General features: G+C 41.9%; 1 protein-coding gene across 2 annotated transcripts in view; it reads left to right on the top strand.

The window, feature by feature from the left end:
• The window catches only part of FAM168B (family with sequence similarity 168 member B), a 40,241-nt gene that overhangs the window by 17,547 nt on the left and 6,193 nt on the right, over window positions 1-16,501 (top strand). Inside the window, exons 3-5 of one of the 2 annotated variants that reach the window (XM_025272816.3) lie at window positions 770-853; window positions 15,388-15,530; window positions 15,659-15,836. In XM_025272816.3, coding sequence (XP_025128601.1) covers window positions 770-853; window positions 15,388-15,530; window positions 15,659-15,836 — 405 coding nt within the window. The remainder of the gene's footprint in view (window positions 1-769; window positions 854-15,387; window positions 15,531-15,658; window positions 15,837-16,501) is intronic. The other variant, XM_025272820.3, reaches the window with a different exon arrangement.

Below are 16,501 nucleotides of genomic sequence, written 5' to 3'. Positions count from 1 at the left end.
GGCAGGAACAGGAAGGGACAGTGGTTCTCAACCTTGTTGATTGGAGCCCTGCAAATCAGAATCTCCTGGGGGGATTATAGCTCCTCACAGCTAGTTGTGTCGTTAGTGAAGTCTAGCAGACCTTGGCTCTGTGCCCTGTAGTGCCCCAGTGACTCGTAACTGGGTCCAGCTGAACTGTGAGGGCCCTAGAGCAGATAACTGAGGCCCCTCTGGTTTTGACTGAAATTTCTTTTGTGTTCACATGATTGATAAGTGGTTGTAATTTAGTCATATTAAGGATCCCTCATTTGTGTTAATAAAAGTCAGGTTGCTTGCAAATGGATTGTGAGGTTGGATTTTTCCCAGTTCCATGTGTATATACACTTGTATATGGTTAGAGCCTCTTCAGTGCAAGAAGCTCTTAGCACTCTTACTAATCTTGCTAAGTAATGAATTATGTGAATAAACTTTAGAGTAAAGCTGCCAGAAATATTGAGTTTTCTGACTTCATTTTGGGTTTTTGTTTTTCCTTCTTCATTTAATTCCATTTCTGTCAAATGTTTTCAGTTATAGAAAGTTGTAAGCATTTACTCATAGGTTTAAATGACATGTTTATGATCGTGACCCATCACAACTCTGAGGAAAGGAGACGACTAGAGGCAGCCTGCTGGGTACCCACGTGCTGTTGGGCTCCCGAGCTCAGTCTGGGAGTTGTGGTGAAGAAGGTGAGGACAGTCAGGTCTTTGGGAGCCCTGGTTTTAAAATCACACTGTTCTTTATTTTTCTCCAGCTGGTTTCCCAATGGGCTATGCAGCAGCAGCTCCTGCCTACTCCCCCAACATGTACCCTGGAGCGAATCCTACCTTCCAAGCAGGTATGCAAGGCCACATGTGCTGGGTGGCAAAAAGTGTTTTGTTAATGTGACTGTGGGAGAATGCAATGGGGATGAATTTCAAGAAGAGTGGTTATAGAATTGGAATTTGGGGTTTGTATTGATTTCCTGGTTCATAGGATTAGGCTTCTTGATAAGTAGAATAAAAACTTAATTCTTTATGCATTTAAAGCTTTGTATATTACATTTCGGATATCCTTCCACAACACAGAACTTCATTCCAGTCATAGCTTGGTACAAGTAACTGTTTATGCCAGACTTTGTATGAATTTATGAAATAGTGTTGATTACTAGAAACTAAAGATCATCTTGCCATGTTAATGGGTAGAATTTCCATGTTGCTAATGTTTCTAGAGATAACTGATCTCTCTCTAGTACTTTAGCACTTTGATTATGGTTTTAAAAGAAAGTCTTATTTTCTGTGTAAGGTCCATAAGAATATTTTCAGATTTTAGAAATCAGTGGTACAGCTGAAAGTGGAATTTGTTTGAGTTTAGACCTCGTAAAGATAGTTTTTCTGAAATGGGACTTGCCTCCGTGAGCCTTCATTTTGGTGTTGGCTCATCCCAGGCTTTATTCACCCGGAATGGACTTCGTGATTCTGCTGCAGCTGTGGTGGCCTGCACTCCGGCCCCAGGCTCAGCCTCCTGAGCCTGCTGGGGTGCGCCTTTGTCCCTCAGAACTGTAGCCTCACGTAGTTAACTTGACAGAAGAGGAGACAGCAGCAGTGTCCTTGTCCTGAGTTCTTGTGTTGATAATCATAAAATTCTTCCTTCCTTCTGCCCATGTGTCCCATTCCAGTCCCACCCTTACTGCCTTTGTTCGCCTTGTAGCTCACACCCAAAGAAAGACCTTCTTGGCTTGGTCTTCTTGCTTCCAAGGTTTCTCTCCTTGACTTTGTGTTCCTTGGCTTTATACCAGAGTAATGTTTGCAGGTCGATTTCCCATGACTCTTAAGACACAGTGAAGCCTAGTCTCCAACTTAAAATTCCTAGGTCTTTGCCACATTGACCTGTTCTTTCCAAAACAATATTTTTCTTTTGTTTTTGCATGGCTTTTATTCGCACTCTTTCTCTTACACCTGGACTAGAATACCTGCTACTTCATGCCATCTTTTGGGATCTGTAAGGGAACATCCCTTCCCTGGGATTAAGCAGTGTTTTTCCCTGTTACTACTCACTGGATTCTTTAACCACTGAACGGTACTACCATCTCCTTTTGTACGCCATCTTATCTGGTTTACCTTTCTAAGCACAGCTGTCTGCAGGTGTGACTGCCTCTCAGTAACTACATGCATTTGCAGGGCGTTCCATGCGGCACGTGGCATCCTTTCAGTTTCGTGTGTTCACTCACTGCTCATCCCCAGAAGTTTCCTCCTGCCCCTTCGTGACCTTGCCTAGGCTCCGGGAAATAGCTCTTCTGTTTTCCCTCACTGCAGATCACTTGTAGTTAATCTAAAATTTTGTATAAGTGAATCATATAAAATGTATTTTGGAGGGTGCTGGCTTTCATTCAGCAGAATTTTTGACATCCACGTTGTAGTTTATATCAGTAGTTCATTTCATACTATTGTTCCATTGTACAGAAATACCACTAAGTGCTTATTTGTTCACCAGTTGATGAACATTTGGCTTGTTTGCAGTTTGGGGCTGTCACAAATGAAACTGCTATGAATATTTGTGTACATTCTTTATATGAACATAAACTTTCATTTCTCTTAATAAATAAACTTCAGGCAGGTAGGTATACGTTTAACTTTATAAGAAACTGCCGAACTGTCTTCCAAAGGGCTTGTGGCATTGTATGCTGCCACCAGCAGGAGGAGCGTGCAAATGCCTTTATGTCTTTGCCAATACTTGGTAGTCATTCTTTTTAATTTTAGACATGCTAGTGAATATTTAGTGATATGTTAATGTAGTTTTAACTTGCACTTATCTAATGACTAATAATATCAAACCTTGTTTCATGTGCCTGTTTGCCATTTGACTTTGGTTAACTGTGTACATCTTTTTCTGCCTGTCTGTTTTTGTTTGTTTTCTTATTGGGTTTGAGAGTTCTTTATCAGATACATGATTTGCGAATATTTTTTCATAGTCTGTGGCTCTTTTCAGTCTCAACATCATCTTTAAAAGAGCAGGAGGTTTAAAATTTAATGAAGTTCAGTTTATCATTTTGTTCTTTTATGGATCATGATTTTGGTATCATTTCTAAGACATCTTTGCCTAACCCAACATCACAACAGTTTTCTTCCAGAAGTTTTACAGTTTTAGATTTTACTTTTAGATATATGATCCATTTTAGGCTAATTTTTCTATATGGTGGTAGGAATGAATTGAAGTTATGTTTTGCATAAGTACTAGTTTTTCTACTATATGTGATCATGCTGGAGACCTTCAGAAAATGTCATTGTTCTAGAATTCTCCATTGTAGCTCACTTGTACTCATTTTCTCTGTGGTACAAGTTAATGTAAAAATGTACTAAAAGCTTCCAATTTTTTCTTACTCTTTTACAAAAAGAGCCTCAGGTTTATTTGCAGCTGGTCAGGCTGCTTTGCTTGGCCTGCAGGTATGAAGTGCTCCCCTGAGGAGAAGGTTTGGTGTGTAGAGGGCGGGTACTGCTGTCTGATAGCTTTCTCCTCTTGCCAACCTGTAGAACAGCTGCCATTCCTCTTCCTTCTTGTAGAGAACTGGGTCCTTTCTTTCCAAGACTGCTCTCAAGCTGTTCCTCTAACCCAGAAGCTGGGGCCTGCAGGGGGGAGTAGTGGGCGTGATGGGCATGGTGGCTGCCAAGAGGACCTGCCTTGTTTGAATGGGTGTCCCCTGTTGAGTGCTAGATGGTTGTCATCTGCCACACTGCTGGCCCAGCATTGCCAGATCTTCAGATTGTTAGATGCTGGGAATAAAGATGTGTGTAAAATTTGCAAAAAAAATAAATGGTACTTTGAAAGTCCCACCAGTGTCCTGTTGAGTGCTTTTAGCCACCTGACTAGAGTCTGGACTACACCTGTATCCCTTCTTTTTCTGAGATCCTCTCAGTATTTTAATAACTTGAATTTTTAAATTTCCTTTTTTAGTGAGCCTTTTTTCTTATCTGTTGATTAAGTAAAAATTTGTCACTGTAAAAAAATTAAAAATTTTCTCCATTTCTGCTACTTTCTCAGTCTTCTGGTTCTCTCTCCACCAGATTTTCAGACAAAGCTGATGTGTAGTATATGGAGTGTGTATGTGTATGTGGCCTTTAAAGCACTTTTGCAGCCCTAACACTGTTTATGTCTTAGTTCTTAGAAGTGTGACATAGGGAGGGTTTAGAGAACCTTAACGATGAGATGATGTGTCTTTTGCTGAAAGATTCCATTACTCAGAATCTGGAGATGAGGGTGATATTAATTGCATTCTCATGAATAAGCATAGTAAGCTGACTACATGTGCATCTGGAGGAGAATGTCCGGTTTTGGAATCAGAACAATATTGGAAAGCATTCAGGCTGTTGTGTTAGCAAGATGTGGCGCAAATCCTGACTGTGTCACTCCTGGGAAAGACGTTTCATTTTTGGCATTTATTTAATGACTCATTATATCTCTTCAGCTATGTTATTTGAGGATTCTAGCAGTAAGCATGCAGTCATACTCCCAAGGCACATTCAGGCACACGTTCAGGATTCTTTTCTACTCCCATTTACAGCCAGCAGTATCTGTAACTAACATCATATTTGCATTGATCATCAAGAAAACATTCAGTTTTTTGTAGTACGCTCTGTGTAAGAGGTGATTTAGATATTACATTGGCAATGTCTTTTTACAAGATGAAAATATTGCTAAGAGTGATGCAAAGGCTTCTGTGATTGCTTCCATGCATGGCTTGGTGGTGGATAAATTAGGGAAACATGTTTGGAGGACAGTTTGGCAGTATAATAGAAAGAAGCTTAAAATTGAGATCAGTATGCAAATAGTTATGTGTAAGTGCAGATCTACCTAGTAAAGTAATGGTTTGATTAAACTGTTGGTTTATTTCAGTGTTTAACTGGTCTTACTATTTGTTTGAGAGGGATATTAAATAAGTGAAAATGCTTTATGATATGCTGCTTTTTTTCTTTTTAAACTCAGAATTATGTCCATGAAGTAAGATCCCAGATTTGTTTAAAAATTAAGCTTCACTTTGAACTTATGGTTGATGTGGGGAAGGGATAGTTAAGGAGTTTGGGACGGACATGTACACATTACTGTATTTTAAATGGATAGGGCTTCCCTGGTGAGGAATCCACCTACCAGTGTAGGAGAATATGGGTTTGGTCCCTGATCTGGGAACACCCTACATGCTGTGAAGCAACTAAGCCTGTGCGCCGCAACTGTTGAGCCTGTGCTCTAAGCCTGGGAGCAGTAACTGCTGAGCCCACGTGTTGTAACTGCTGAAGCCCAAGCACCCTAGAGCCTGTGCCCTGTGACAGGAGAAGCCCCTGCAATGAGAAGCCTGTGCACTGCAACTGGAGAGTAGCTCCCACCCTCTCTCTGTTGCTGTGACCATGTCAGCATTGCACACTGCTGCAAACGTCTGGCTGTTTTCTTCTGCAGTTACTTTTTTCTTCCCTAGATTTCTATAACTACATAGTTAATTAAACCCTTAGCTTCAGCCCAGGTGTGGAATCTCTTCTCAGCTTTTTAGGCCATATAAGGTGTTTGTGTTTTCCCCTCTTGGTGATGTCTTTTTGAAACCTTCTCTCATCTTCTGGCCTTGGCCGCTTGTCCTTGGGGGCTTACCCTGGGTCTTTCTCCTCCATCATCTCAGGGAGTTCGCGCCTCTTTCCTTCCACTTGATTCTTTGTTTACTTTTTTAGTTTATTCCTTGGTGTTAGTGGAGGATCTTTGTTCAGTAATCTCTCAAGAGAATATCAGAAAATCATAGTTTTGAGATTTTTCATGTCTGAAAACGATTTATTCTGCACTCACAGTTCATGGTTAGTATGTCTGGATATAGAATTCTAGGCTAACAGTTATTTCCCCTTAGAATTTTGGGAATGTTGCTGAATTATTTGCCAGTTTTGTTGTTGCCATTGAGAATGTCATTATCTTTTTAAGAACATGCGGTGTCTTTATTGGCTGTGCTAGGTCTTGGTTGGTGCGCACGGGCATCTCTGGTTGCAGCGAGTGGGGCTGCTCTTCACGGTGGTGCCTGGGGCCCTCATCTCGGTGGCCGCTCCTGTGGAGCACAGGCTGTAGGGCGCGGCTTCAGCAGTTGCAGCCTAGGCGCTATAGGTGCTCTGCATGTGGGATCTTCCTGGACCAGGGATTGAACCCCTGACCCCTGCATCGGCAGGTGGATTCTTAACCACTGGACCCCCAGGAAGACCCAGTGTCTTTCTGATGCTTGGTTGACTGAGCTGGGCTTATCTTTGGTGCTCTGTCTCTGGGTTCTGAAATTTCATGATGCTGTGTTTGGTGCAGGTTTTTCCTCTTCACATGTTCTGTATATTTCTGAATTTCCATATTTCCTAAGTAAATGTCTTATACTTGGAAAGTTATTATATGAAATCTGTGTGGTATGCAGTACTTTGGGGGGGGGGAATGATCTGTTTCCAAGTAAAAAGCTTCTGCCCCTCAGAGTTCACAGTTGGAGAGCTGTGGCCCTGTCTGTGCATGAGTTCTGCCCAGAGACGTCAGCCCGTGGCAGTGTGTGTCTCCTGAGAGTGAGGAGGGGCAAGGCTCTGATTAGTGTGTGGTCTGTGTGGCATCCTTATGAATGATCTCTAGGAAAGGAGCATGTGGAAAGCTGTTAACTGTTTTTGAAAGACCAAGCAATAAATGTATTTGGTTTTGTATTATGAATCATTGGCACATCTAAAAATTATTTCACAAAGGCTTTGTCTGTTTTTGATATTATGAGATGTATATGTGTTTATTTGTATTTTTTAATTTTAAGTTTGTAAGACTCCTATTGAGGTTGTTTGTTGTGACACAATGAATCTAGTGCTATATGAAAGAAAAAGGAATGTGTCTACAGACATTTGGTTTTTGACTGAGAGACTTGTTTGCATCCCTTGAAATTGATTTGTCTTCAGTGTTGGATAGAAAGTGATGTAATATTTGTGCCCATACGAAAAGCCAAAATCAATTTCTAAGTTTAGGACATAGTTCACAGTTATAAGAATAAGCAGTAGGATAATATATATATTAGAAATTGTTGTTATAATTAGCAGAAAGAGTGGGTAACTGTTTTTCCAGTATACAGAGAAGCTGGAAAAAACTCAGTGAACATCGATAAATGGACTGTCAGGGTTCTACAGTTAAACTTTAAAATCAACTTTTAAAATTAGACATTTTACTCCATCCATCCTGAAGTGTGCCTTGTTTTTTCATGTGTTTTGAACTAAGCTGTGGATGTTGATACACTTTCCCCATGTATTTCAGTGTGCATATTGTTTGTATTTGTTTACAGTTCTTTTAGGTTTTGATTTTAGGTGAAATATACACATATGAGATGTGCACATTTTAAGTACATCATTAGTCATCTTTTTATCTTCAGAAAAATGTACATATGAGGCAGGTGTAAAAAGGACATTTCAGGTGATTAAGAGACCTCAGGCCAGCTGATGGACCTCTGCCACAGTAGGCCTCTAGCGTCTCTTAAAAAACACTTGACATCTTATGTTGGCCTGTTGTTGATTCAGTGGGTGTGGTGGGGCGAAAGAGTGCTGCTGAGTCAGAGGGCTCAGGCTCTGGAGGGGTGTGTACTTAGATCTTCCTAGCTTTGCTTTATACTGTGTCCTTGAGGCTTATTTAGGTGGACAGCTTCTTTTTTCTATTTAGTTCAAGCTTCAGGCTCTTGCTGAAGTTAGAATAGTGACAAAATGGTCATGGACTTTCTTATTAGGAATCTTGAACTTTGAATATTCAGTATTGAATAGTTTCTTAGAGGCTCTTTTCTCCTAATCTTTCTTTCAGGTCATGGACGTGTTGCTTGTGTTTTCACTTCCTCAGACGGTTTCTCCATTTTCTATTCTGTTTATGAAATAGTTTGTCCTGTAGAGCTATGCCTTTCTATAGGACGTTGGCTGTGTGTATTGACCTTTATTTGCTTGTGTAGCTAATCAGATCAGGTTATTTTTCAGATCAGATTGCTAAAGACCATGCTGTCCTAAATCATGGCCTTAGTAAAGGCTCAGCAGCCTTTTGTGTTCATTTCTTAGTAGTGGTGGACCTCTGCTTGCTTCCTTCCTTGTCCCTTTAGCTCCTGCATGACTGTTGTTTCCTGGGCATTTTCTTAGATCCTCTCTCAGCTGTGCGCCACAATCTGAAGGCATTATTTTTTTCACTTTATTTTCCTACAGAACATTTTCAAATATACAGAATAATGGAGTGAACGATACAGTGAATCCGTAATACCCAGCACTGAGACTCAGCAGTCACCACTGCGCCACGCGAGCTTTATCTACCGTATGAGAGAGTGTGTGTGTTCCAAACCAGCTCAGAGTTACAGTCTTTTAGGCTTTTGTCCTTCGGTACGGCCCTTATAATGAAGACATTCCACTGCATGACCACGATAGTTACCATGCTTAGAAGCTGTAATTCTTTCAGTTATTTGATAGCTCATTTAAATTTGCCCAGTTGTCCCAAAAATTAAAAAAAAATTGGAAACAAGATCTATTCAAAACTTACACGTTGGATTTGTTTAAAAAGTTGAATTCATTATGTTTCGTCTGTTTTAATCCATAAGTTTACTTCACCTTTGTAAAACACTTTGAAAAACCTTTTATTGTGAAAATTTTCTAATACAAAAATACATAAGTACACAGCAGTATGATGTCCACTTACCCACACCCTAACCTCAGCAGTTACAATATAGCTAAGTACACAACAGTATGGGGTCCACCTGCCCATGCCCTGGCCTTAGCAGTTAATAGCTTCTAGGTGCTTTTTTTTTTCCCCATCTGTATTCCCATCAGTTTCCCTATGTTATTTGAAGCCAGTCTCAAGACAGCATATTCATCAGTTTTACAATATTATCTTTAAATGATGAGTTTAAAATACGTATCACCACACCTAAAAAATAACAGTAATTCTTGAATAGTATCAAATACTACAGTCCGTATTTATATTTCCAGTTGTTACATCTATGTCATAGATATTTTTTAATTGTACAATGAAGAAGAGGGGGCCTTGTTGGTTCTTTTCAACCTATGAAAACTGGCTAGCCCCAGAGGTTCTGAATGTGATTTTCAAGTTTGAAGTCTTAGCACTTGTTCTCAAAATATGCAATTCTGTGACTGTTTTGATTGTCTGACATTTTTATAAAAAACTGGTATCCTTTTGGTCAGATATAAGTTCAGTGACTCCTGTGAGAATCTCTTAATTCAGGCCATTGGGACCACGTTTAGCAGTGTTCTGTGAGTTAATAACTCAAGGATGCCACTGCTGCATGGTTTTGAGAAATGGGAAGGAGAGGTTAGTTCTGGGAAGAGGAAGCTGTCCAGACATACTTTGCCTTCATTCGCAGCCTTCCATTGTGACCGCCTGCTCCTGCTTTTGTCTGCCAGGACTGTGTCAGTGCTGCTCTGGCAGTGTTCTCTTTCCCTGTGCTTTTCCCCTGAAGACGGCACCTTGTCAAGAGGGCTGGACCTTCTCTGATGGGCTCTGTTGGCCCTGAGCATGGCAGCTGGTGTTGGCGATGCATAGCCCCTCTGCCCTGATACAGCGCTTCCGTCATGTGACTGATCATGAATGTGTCCACCAGCCACCACCGTCTCATTTCCGTCTCTGATTAGGAGCTGTTATTGAGCCGTCTTCTGGGAGTGTCAGTGCATGGTTAGAAGTTGGTGGCTTTTGTAGTCACCTTTTTGTCTTTATATTTAAAGAAAATGTTTTGCTACGTTATTGTGGTATAATTGGTGTACAGTTAAGTACACATATTTAAAGGTTCAATGTGATGGATTTTTACATGTCTATACTGGCAATCCACTCCAGTATTCTTGCCGGGAAAATCCCATGGACAGGGGAGCCCTACAGGCTACAATCCACGGGGTTGCAAGAGCCGGACACGACTTAGCAACTAAACCATCACCATACCTGTGAAACCATCACTTTCCTTTTCTGTCTCTCTTAAATACTGGTAGATGAGCAGCTAGAGAGAGGGACTTAACTGCTCTTGTCTTTAAAGTTGCATTTCCAAATCCTGAAAGTCTGTTTATTCTACTCTCTTTTAGCCCAGAATTGTTATTAAATTTTGGTGTCTTCAAATTTTGGCATTGTTTTTACTTACATATTTAGTGAATTTCAAAATACTGGGTTAGCCAAAAAGCTCCCCCCCCCCACCCCTGCCCATAAGGCAAGTTCTAGGAGCACTTAGTTGTTTTTAACTTCATTCAGAACTGTTTTGTTAGATTGTATTGTGACAGCTATCATATGAGCATACATTTTTTTAAGAATCTAATCAAAATCGGTGAATTTTTCTGTAGCCATTTTATTATTGAAGATGGTAGAAAAAAAGCAACATTTTTGGCATATCATGCTTGATTATTTCAAGAAAGGTAAAAACGCAACTGAAGTGCAAGAAAAGACTTGTGCAGTATGTGCCGTGACTGATCGAATGTGTCAGAAGTGGTTTGTGAGATTTCAGGGTGATTTCTTGCTGGACAGTGCTCCACGGCCGGGTTTAACACTTGAAGTTGATAGCAGTCAAATTGAGACATTGAGAACAATGAACACTGTACTACTCAGGAGACAGCCAACATGTTTGAAGCAAGCATTGACAATCATTGCACCAGCTTGGTTATGTTCATCTCTATGGCGTTTGGGTCCCACATAACTTAGGATAAAAAACCTCTTGACTGTATTTCCACATGTGATTCTCTACTTACACATAATGAAAACATTCTGTCTTTTGTTTTAAAAACAACTGTGATGGGCGATAAAAAGTAGATACTGTACAATAATGTGGAACGGAAGAGACTGTGGGGCAAGTGAAATGAACCATCACCAACCCTATACCAAAGGCCGGTCTTCATCCAAAGAAGGTGATGTTGGGTGTATGGTGGGATTGGAAGGGAGTCCTCTGTTATGGACTCCTTTTGGAAAACCAAACAATTCCAGCAAGTACTGCTGCTCCCAGTTAGACTAACTGAAAGCGGCACTTGACAAAAAGTGTCCAGAATTAGGCAGGGAAAATGCATAATCCTCCATCAGGATAATGCAAGACCATGTTTCTCTGATGACCAGGCACAAATTGTTACAGCTTGACTGGGAAGTGCTGGATCATCTGCCGTATTCACCAGACATTACACCTTTGGATTTCCATTTATTTTGGTCTTTACAAAATTCTCTTACTTGAAAAACTTTCAGTTCCCTGAAAGACTGTAAAAGGTACCTGGGACAGTTCTTTGCTGAGAAAGATAAAAGGCTTTGGGAAAATGGAATTATGACGTTGCCTGAAAAACAGCAGAAGGTAGTGGAACAAAACAGTGGCTATATTTTAGTGAAGGAGAAATGGTTTGTCAGACTTTTTTGAAAGCACTTTTATTGAGATATAATTTGCAGATGAGCCATCCTTAAAAGTGCACAGTTTGGTGTGTTTAGACACGTATACAGATTGTATACAGATGTGTAACACCACCGCAGTTGAGTGACTTTGTTCCCATGAAAGATGCCCTCATGCCCTCTGATCCCTGGGTACCTCTAATTGGTTTTCTGTGTAGATTATGTTGGTCTTTCTTGGAGTATCATGTCATGTGTTACTGTGTCTGACTGCTTTTGTGTATTTTCTTTTTTTGAGATCTATCCCATGTAATTAATATGTGTACCAGCACTTATACCTTTTTTATTGTTGAGTAGTATTTTGTTGTTTGGTTGTACCACAGTTTGCTGATGGGCTTCAGTTCAGTTCAGTCGCTCAGTCGTGTCCGACTCTTTGTGACCCATGGACTGCAGCACGCCAGGCTTCCCTATCCATCACCAACCCCCGGAGCTTGCTCAGGTTCATGTCCATTGAGTCGGTGATGCCATCCAACCATCTAATTCTCTGTCATCCCCTTCTCCTCCTGCCTTCAATCTTTCCCAGCATCAGGGTCTTTTCCAGTGAGTCAGTTCTTCACATCAGGTGGCCAAAGTATTGGAGCTTCAGCATCAGCATCAGTCCTTCCAGTGAATATTCAGGGCTGATTTCCTTTAGGATGGACTGGTTGGATTTCCTTGCAGTCCAAGGGACTCTCAAGAGGCTTCTCCAGCACCACACTTCAAAAGCATCAGTTCTTCAGCACTCAGCTTTCTTTATAGTCCATCTCTCACATCCATACACGACCACAGGAAAAACCATAGCTTTGCCTAGACGGACCTTTGATGGCAAAGTAATGTCTCTGCTTTTTAATATGCAGTCTAGGTTGGTCATAAATTTTCTTCCAAAGGAGCAAGTGTCTTTTAATTTCATGGCTACAGTCACCATCTGCAGTGATTTTGGAGCCCCCAAAAATAAAGTCTGACACTTTTCTGTTTCCATTTTTTCCCCATCGATTTGTCATGAAGTGATGGGACCAGATGCCTTGATCTTAGTTTTCTGAATGTTGAGTTTTAAGCCAACTTTTTCACTCTCCTCTTTCACTTTCATCAGGAGGCTCTTTAGTTCTTCTTTGCTTTCTGCCATAAGGGTGGTGTCATCTGCATGTCTGAGGTATTTCTCCTGGTAATCTTGATTCCAGCTTGCGTTTCATCCAGTCCAGCATTTCTCATGATGTACTCTGCATATAAGTTAAATAAGCAGGGTACAATATATAGCCTTGACATACTCCTTTTCTGATTTAGAACCATTCTGTTGTTCCATGTCCAGTTATAACTGTTGCTTCTTGACCTGCACACAGATTTCTTAGGAGGCAGGTTTGGTGGTCTGGTATTCCCTTTTCTAAAAATTTTCCACAGTTTGTGGTGATCCACACAGTCAAAGGCTTTGGCGTAGTCAATAAAGCAGAAGTAGATGTTTTCCTGGAACTCTCTTGCTTTTTTGATGATCCAGCGGATATTGGCAATTTGATCTGTGGTTCCTCTGCCTTTTCTAAATCCAGCTTGAACATCTGGAAGTTCACGGTTCACGTGCTGTTGAAGCCTGGCTTGGATAATTTTGAGCATTACTTTGCCAGCGTGTGAGATGAGTGCAATTGTGCAGTAGTTTGGGCAGTCTTTGGCATTGCCTTTCTTTGGGATTGGAATGAAAACTGACCTTTTCCAGTCCTGTGGCCACTGCTGAGTTTCCCAAATTTGCTGGCATATTGAGTGCAGCACTTTCATAGCATCATCTTTTAGGATTGGAATTAGCTCAACTGGAATTCCATCACCTCTACTAGCTTTGTTGGGCTTAGTCTGTAGGAATAAATTTGCTGTGAATGTAAAAGCTCAGAGACCCTTCCTGGAGAAAAACTGTTCTCTTGGGATGGGGAGTTAGGAAGGGGAGCCAGGCAGCTTTCAGCTTACTAGATAGATTCTCAACCACTCTTCCAGATTGTGGTCCTTCATCACTTCCTGGAAACGGGTACTGACAGTTTTTAGGTCTTGTGTGTGTGTGTGTGTACGCTTAGTCGGTCAGTTGTGTCTGATTCTTTGCAACCCCATGGACTGTAGCCCACCTGGCTCCTCAACCCATGGGGATTCTCCAGGCAAGAATACTGGAGTGGGTTGCCATGCCCTCCTCCAGGGGATCTAGGTATTGGGGAAGGGGCTTTTCTGTTGTCAGGCTGCTGTTTGACCCTCTTCACTGCTGGCTTAAAAGTGTAGCTTTTTTGAGTTTGCTAAGTCATTTTCCATTTCTGCTTCTTAAAGGTTCTAAGATTTTTAGGTTCCAAAATGTCTTTTCTTCCCTTCTTATCTTCGTGGCTTTATGTCTTTTTATTTATTAATCTGCTTTATTGTAATTTTGGGTGCGGACAAAGGCAAGTGTGTGTGTTCAACTGCTACCTTAGACCCAGGAGTCTTTACCATAACCCTACTGTTTGACAACTTTTTCCTTTTATTTTTGCTGCAATTAACAACACTGGGGATGAGCACGCTTACCATTGAGACTTTGTTTAAATCTATGCTTATTTCCTTTTTAATTGAAAATTAATTCACCATTTTTAAAGGTTATATTCCATTTCTAATTACTGTGAAATATTGGCTATATTCTCTGTGTGTTTCCTTGTAGATTATTTTATACAAAATAGTTTTTACCTCTGAAATCCCCTTCTGCTAGGTTGTTCCCTCCTTCCTTTCCTCTCCAGTGAACCACTGGTTCTGTATCTGTGAGTCTGGTTTTATCAGTTATATTCGCTAGTTTGTATTTTTTAAGATTCCACATATAAATGATATCATGCAGTTTTTCTTTCTGTCTTATTTCATTAAACATTATACCCTCCACGTCCATCTGTGCTGTTGCAAATGACAACATTTTGTCCTTTTTTTAATGGCTGAGTAATACTTCCTTGTGTGCCTGTGTGTGTGTGTGTGTGTGCGCATTTAATACATCTTCATCTGTTGATGGACACTTAGGTTGCTTTCATATCTTGACAGTTGTAAATAATTCTGCTATGAAAATTGGGATCCATGTATCTTTTCAAATTAGTGTTTCATTTTCTTTGTCACAATACCCAGCAGTGAAATTGTTGGTTTATTTGGTAGTTCTGTTTTTAGTTTTTTAAGACACTTCCATACTGTTTTCCTAGTGGCTGCACCAGTTTTCATTCTTACCAACTGTGTACCAGGATTCCCTTTCCTCCACATCTTCACCAACATTTGTTATTTATGTTTTTAATTTATTAATAGCCATTCTCACAGGTGTGAGGCAGTACCTCATTGCGGTTTTGATTTGCATTTCCCTGGACAGAGGAGCCTCGCGGGCTACAGTCCGTGGGGTCTCAGAGTCTGACACAACTTGGCGATTGAACAGCAATGACAGTTGCGGTTATAGGGCTTCTCAGGTGGCTCAGTGGTAAACATTCTGCCTGCCAAGCAGGAGACGTGGGTTCCCGCCCTGAGTTGGGAAGATCCCCTGGAGAAGGGAATGGCAACCCACTCCAGTATACTTGCCTAGGAAATTCCATGGGCAGAGAAGCCTGGCAGGCTACAGTCTATGGGGTCATAAAGAGTCGGACATGACTTAGCGACTAAACATCAACAGTAACAACAAAGACTAGCTATGTTGAGCATCTTTTCATGTGCTTATTTCTTTAAACAAATTTCTAGAAATAGATGGTGGGCCTAAAAGAAATACATACTTTTAATGCCAAATTGCGCTCCAGGAATGGCATGCTAATACATATTCTGACAAGATGGGTGTTTCTTTCCTGTTCTATATGAAGATATACTCAGAATGTTCTCCCTTGCCGCCACCCCACCCCCCACATACATACTTGCACCTCAAGTTTAAGAAATGAAGCCAGATTGTGGTGGCGGTGTCCAGTATGACTGTGGTCGGGACTGGAATACCACCTTGTTCCTTGCAGCACACTTGCTCCCTCCCTCGGTCTGGTCATGTGTGGGTTTGAACTTAGGCTTTGGACTTCTTTGTTTCAGGTTACACTCCTGGCACTCCTTACAAAGTGTCCTGTTCCCCCACCAGCGGGGCAGTGCCACCGTATTCCTCCTCCCCCAACCCTTACCAGACTGCTGTGTACCCCGTGCGAAGTGCCTACCCCCAGCAGAGCCCGTATGCACAGGTAGGCCTGGGGTGCGCTGTGGGTGTCATGAGGGTCTCCTGGGCACTGTGTGTGGGGATGGGTCGGCCCCTTGGGGCTCTGACCCAGCGTGTGTGCCCCTGTGGCATCTGTCTCTCTTCTTTCCCCAGCAAGGCACGTACTACACCCAGCCCCTGTATGCAGCACCCCCTCATGTCATCCACCACACCACGGTGGTGCAGCCCAACGGCATGCCGGCGACGGTGTACCCTGCTCCCATCCCTCCACCGAGAGGCAACGGGGTCACCATGGGTATGGTGGCGGGCACCACTATGGCCATGTCAGCGGGTGAGTCCTTGGCCCCGGGGTGCCTCCTCTGCGATGGCCTGAGGGCTGGGGGAAGGGAGAGTTCACCAGAACTCTGACCCTTGGCTTTGACTTTTCATTGCTAGAGTTGTGTGAAAGGACATCTGATCCTTTGGGAGGAATGGCATGTTATCTTTTTCTTTACTTCCTCTCCTTTCTTTTCCCTTCTCCTTCAATTGAGTTTGAGTGTGGGGTTTAGAACCATGAGCCAGGTACCTTTTCCGTAGACATGACTGGCTAGCCCTCTCCAAATTTGATGAACTGAGTTACCTGGCTGTAGGGACAAGGAGTGACTAGATCCCTGTGGTGAGCACGTTAAAGCTGGAGCAGAAGGGGGGGTATTCTGTGATCTGGGGGGCTGACCCTCTGGTCCTTCCCTTTAGTGTGGGCTACCAGCACAGGCCAGCTTATCTTAATGGGGATGTTCTCATGAATTGCAGAAAGCAAGTCTTGGGTTCACAGAGCTAAGAGCTGCTTATAGAAATCCTTTGGCATGCACGTAGACTATTTCCCAAGGCTGCTTAGTCTAGGTCAGGAAAAGAAACCAGAGAGAGAAGAGATCCGTGGCTTGGACCAGCCTGTCTCCATGGAACCTTGGAGCATTTGAGGGCTTGGTTAAATGTCTAGGAGTGAGGTCACCTCCTGTG

Source organism: Bubalus bubalis, chromosome 2, assembly GCF_019923935.1.
Source record: "Bubalus bubalis isolate 160015118507 breed Murrah chromosome 2, NDDB_SH_1, whole genome shotgun sequence".
Lineage (NCBI taxonomy): Eukaryota > Metazoa > Chordata > Mammalia > Artiodactyla > Bovidae > Bubalus > Bubalus bubalis.
The sequence above is the reverse complement of the archived record's forward strand: the minus strand, read 5'-3'. Positions and strand labels throughout refer to the sequence as shown.